General features: G+C 34.8%; 2 protein-coding genes across 4 annotated transcripts in view; one reads left to right on the plus strand and one right to left on the minus strand.

The window, feature by feature from the left end:
• Nucleotides 1-5,000, minus strand: part of LOC125045478 (FMRFamide receptor-like) — a 167,016-nt gene that overhangs the window by 135,159 nt on the left and 26,857 nt on the right. The window contains exon 1 of one of the 3 annotated variants that reach the window (XM_047642764.1): nucleotides 1-601. This exon is cut by the window's left edge and continues 6 nt beyond it. The exons of the other annotated variants lie outside the window; for them this stretch is intronic. The gene's annotated coding sequence lies outside the window, so the exon portion shown is untranslated. Of the gene's footprint in view, nucleotides 602-5,000 lie in introns of those variants that run through there. 3 annotated transcript variants of the gene reach the window in all.
• LOC125045479 overlaps nucleotides 1-5,000 on the plus strand; it is a 17,190-nt gene that overhangs the window by 3,417 nt on the left and 8,773 nt on the right. Inside the window, exons 4-5 of the mRNA XM_047642766.1 lie at nucleotides 1,620-1,700; nucleotides 3,853-3,897. Coding sequence (XP_047498722.1) covers nucleotides 1,620-1,700; nucleotides 3,853-3,897 — 126 coding nt within the window. The remainder of the gene's footprint in view (nucleotides 1-1,619; nucleotides 1,701-3,852; nucleotides 3,898-5,000) is intronic.

The raw sequence follows: 5,000 nt of genomic DNA on the forward strand, positions 1-5,000 counted from the left end.
CAGCCGTTATAGGCATATTATGTGCACAAGATGATAATAATAACAACAAAACCGTTCGAATAAGTCGTATTTCCAAGAGCAAACATCCTTCACACTTCATAGCCGTTATGAGACTGCGTGCCGATTTGAAAGCAGACGCCGATATCATTCACCTTTGCTTTTCCCGCCCAAAATTTGAAATTGATCAGTCACATCCCGTTTTGATGTTCTTCTCTTGTGTGTGTGTGTGTGTGTGTGTGTGTGTGTGTGTGTGTGTGTGTGTGTGTGTGTGTGTGTGTGTGTGCGTGTGTGCGTGTGTGCGTGCGTGTGCGTGCGTGTTTCTGTGTGACGAGCTCCAGTTTGTTTACAGCTAATGAATAAATTTTGGAAACTGATCACAAGAGGAACTATAAATAACAAGCAAAATGGAAAATAATAAAGTGATTAGAGATAGCAATATGAGCGGAAACAACGATAATTCAAAAGGGGCAGATAACACCCGTGCTGATATTTCTCAAAGGTGTTTTATTGGCCATAGGTATTTAAGTGATATAAAATTGTTGGTAATATGCATCAGTCTGTAAAATATCAACAGATTTATTATTACTGATTTTGTTTTTAAGTACGTGAAGCAGGAGAGAGAGAGAGAGAGAGAGAGAGAGAGAGAGAGAGAGGGAGAGAGAGAGAGAGAGAGAGAGAGAGAGAGAGAGGGAGAGGGAGAGGGGGGTGAAGGTGGGGGGCAGAGAAGAAAGAAAAGAGAAGAAAAAAAGAGAGAAAGAGACAGACAGACAAGACAGGCAGACAGACAGACAGACAGACAGACAGACAGACAGACAGATAGATAGACAGACAGACAGACAGACAAGGCAGGCAGACAGACAGAGACAGACAGACAGATACATACATACATACATGCATAGAGAGCAACACCCCACATTCCTTCAAGGTTCCGCTCAAGAAACCATCAGCTCATAACTTGCAAAAAGCTGTTATGGTGCCCACGCGCAGTGTTTATGCTCATCAATCTGTGTCTAGGAATAGGATGTTATTAAGAAACTTGTATAGTTCCGATTTTAGAAGGAGGGGAAAGGTGCATATGAGTTCGTTACTCTTCTTGATTCCGTTAATATTTGATTTTATTTCTCATGAAGATATACGTATATGTGGCCACGTAGAAAATAATTGATTTAATTTTTTTCTCCTTTTTAGTGTGTTTAAATCTACATCGACTCATTATAGTTACCTTTATAGCCTTTGCAGCAACGTTCCTGCCCCATGATATTTGAAAACCTAACTATGATTTAAAGTACGGTCCTTAGTTTCTATTTTTTGACGCTCCTTTCACATTCATAAATTTTGATATACAGTATGCCTTTGTATCTTGATATATGTATATCATTTTTTGGGGGTATCATTTTTTGTAGTTTCTGCTTATACACTTAACCATCCGTTTGTTTATGTATTCACCTGGTATACCTATTAGTTTAATGTACTATCTATCATCCTACTTGCCTATCTGTCTATCAGCGGAACCATCTCGCTGTTTTTAGTCTGCCAGTGATATCGATTTCTCCGTATACTGCGTGCGCTATGTTTCACCATGTTATGTTTCCTGCTTATTCTCTTCTCTTGTGTTTCAGCCACAACGATGACGAGGACGAACTTTGGTCGTCCGATGAAGACCCTGATTGGGAACCCGAAGATCATAGCAACGAAGAAAGGTGAGTTTGAGAGGATATTTAGGTATTTCTGATGATCTCCTCTGTTCGGTGTGATTGTGAGGATTTCATTTACAGTTTTTTAATAGTATTTACCTTGCGTCAAGAATTCATCAAGGAAAATCCCATCCGTATCCCCCATTTGTAAAAAGGACCTCCCTCAAAAAGTGATAATTATAAAATGGTTTCCAAATAACATTAATGACATTACCAATTAACTTCTACCCACTCTTTCCTCTGTATGCAGAAAAAAATAAAAATAAACCCATTATTGCTAGATGCCCCTCCTCCAGTCCTTAGCTCAAGGCCTGTACAACAGACACTTTACCAACATGCAAGACCATTCTTTTATTATTACAGGAAGAGACTGTTATTAAGGGGTTTATCACATTACTCAGTTCGAAACAGGGGAAGTGTGAAGATGCAATATCGACTATTTTTAGCTACTCAAAAGATATGGGTCCAAATGGTAACATTTAACAAAGTAAGGGGGGGGCGAGAGATATATATTCAGATACAAAGTAACACATTACAGTTGCCCTTACTGCACTTACAAGATCATAACTGTCCTTCACCATTTAAGCATTTCAATACAATGTGAAGTGAAAAATATTTATTTGGCTTATTTGAATCTTACACATTTAATGCTAAAAGTTCGAGGAGCTGTCTCCCTACTGTGATCAAAATAAAAAGAAGCTCATCTAAGGTATGGTTAGTACCAAGAAAAAAAATCAAGATAATAAGAATCCTTTCACAGCATCCACTAATTGGTGACCAAGGCATCGGTTTAGCTAACATTGCTCCGAGTATCATAAACACCTACGGAACCTACTGTAGTGTAATCAACCCAATGCGTAGATAAAGTGGTATTAGAATATATTTTCCGTGGTTAAGTGCTGTCATAAAAATTACCCCTAAATAACCTTACTCGTCAGCTTTTGCTCTCCAATCTCTCTTCGTCAAAACTCATACTGCTTCTTGTATTACCTGGCGTCCATACGAAAGGTCCTCTGTACACTAATCAAGAGTATTCATACTCTACTAACAGCAGTCTATACATATTATCTGTTATTTTATTTGATCGTTTTACAAATGTGTGTGTGTGTGTGTGTGTGTGTGTGTGTGTGTGTGTGTGTGTGTGTGTGTGTTTTCTCACGAACCCTGGCCCAGAAGAGTATTGTAAATGTTTTGTCATTCGATATATATTATCTATATTATTTTACTTGCTCTCCTTACATTTTTTTCCTTGCATTCTTTCTTTCTTTGTTTTGTATTTTATTCTTTATGTCAGTGCTCACGAACCCTGGCCAAGAAGAGTACTGTAAATGCACTGCCTTACGTAAATATTACATTCGTAACAGCAGCAAGAGTCACCATGAGATACGAGAGAGGAAACCCTTGTTAATTATATACATGATTCATACTTGCGTCTTCAACATTGCTTTATGTGTGTTTTATATTTCTTCACTGTATTTATTTTCATATTTAGTGTCATTATCATTAGTGTCATTATCATTAATATTGTTATTGTTGTTATTATTTCTAATTTCAGCATCATCATTATGTTATCTTATCTGTATTGTTATCAGTATTATCATTTTTATTACTATTATATTTGTATTATTAGTATCTTTATTATTATCATTATAATTGATATCATTTTTATTATTATCATTATCATTCATACCATTATCCTTATTATTAACAGTTATTGTTGTTTTCGATATTACCATTATTATCATTATCATTACTATTATTATTAATATCATTATCATTATCATTATCATTATTTTTATCATTTTCATTGATTATCATTATTATTTCAATTGTTATTATTATTACTGTTATTGTTATTATCACTGTTATTATCTTCAGCATCATCATCATCATCATTATCCTCATTATCATTATTATTATTTTATTGTCATTATTATCAATATCATTATTTTTATCGCACTTATCTTCATGTTACATTATTAATGTTTGTTTTTGGAACGTATTGGTACATGTTTATGAAGTTGTCTGTTAGGATTATGTATTTGTTTGTTTATGCTCCGTTTTGTTGCTGTTGTTGTTGCTTTTGTTGTTCTCTGTGATTACTTCTTTTGGTATGTAGTTTTTCTTTTTTTTATTTACTCTATTTTATTTGTTTCAGTTCCGAGGAAGTGAGTCAGACCAGCGCAGAAGATAAAATTGGAAAGTGAGTTTATATATACATACATAGATCTATATATATGTATATATATACATATATATGTTTCTTTCTCTCTCTCTCTCTCTCTCTCTCTCTCTCTCTCTCTCTCTCTCTCTCTCTCTCTCTCTCTCTCTCTCTCTCTCTCTCTCTCTTCTACAAAATGTGGTATACGTTTTTGTTACGATATATTACAAGAACACAATGGTGAGCAGACACGTACGTTCACACACATTGAGTATATATACAGCTACACATGTATACTCACGCAATCTAACGATGACGTACATACATACAATATATACAGTCGCACACTTCCCACCCCTCCCCGCTCTAACGTATATATATGTATATATATATATATATATATATATATATATATATATATATATATAATTACATACATCTATCAACCCCAAAGTACATAAATATATATATATATATATATATATATATATATATATAGACATACACACACACAATTAACACCTATCTCTCCTCCCTCATTTCTTCCTCCATGCACATGACTTTGCACGCAATCACACGCATCATAATCGTGCACACACTATTCACATGTTTCATGGATTCTCGTAGATTCACCAGAGGAAAATGTCGCTTTTTCGCAATATAGCACAGATTCGCATAACATTGCAGACATCACCCCTCATAACTTTTCTTGGCGGTGTTATAAAAGTGAATTTATGGAAATCAGATCTGATCCTCTATAATGAGGTGTCCAGTAATGCCGTGTGTCATGAAGGGAAACATATTGAGAAGTGTCAGTGCTTTTTATTTATGTAATTGACTACTCTACCCCTTTAAATTAATGCATCTGTTTGTCTATTAATCCATTTGTATTGATAATTGTAATTACACTGATAATCAGAACGAAAGCATTAATGATGGCAATGAAAATTATCATAAAAGAACAGTGATTTTAGTGATAAACAATCGTACCAATATCATAACTACCACTAATATCGATAACGACAGTACTGATACTTACTGATACCATTACTACAACCACGACTACTGCAACGATTACCACAACTAATACTCTTACCAATATACTAACACTACACTCAATAGCGCTTGTACTATAACCACGACTA

Source organism: Penaeus chinensis, chromosome 37, assembly GCF_019202785.1.
Source record: "Penaeus chinensis breed Huanghai No. 1 chromosome 37, ASM1920278v2, whole genome shotgun sequence".
NCBI lineage: Eukaryota > Metazoa > Arthropoda > Malacostraca > Decapoda > Penaeidae > Penaeus > Penaeus chinensis.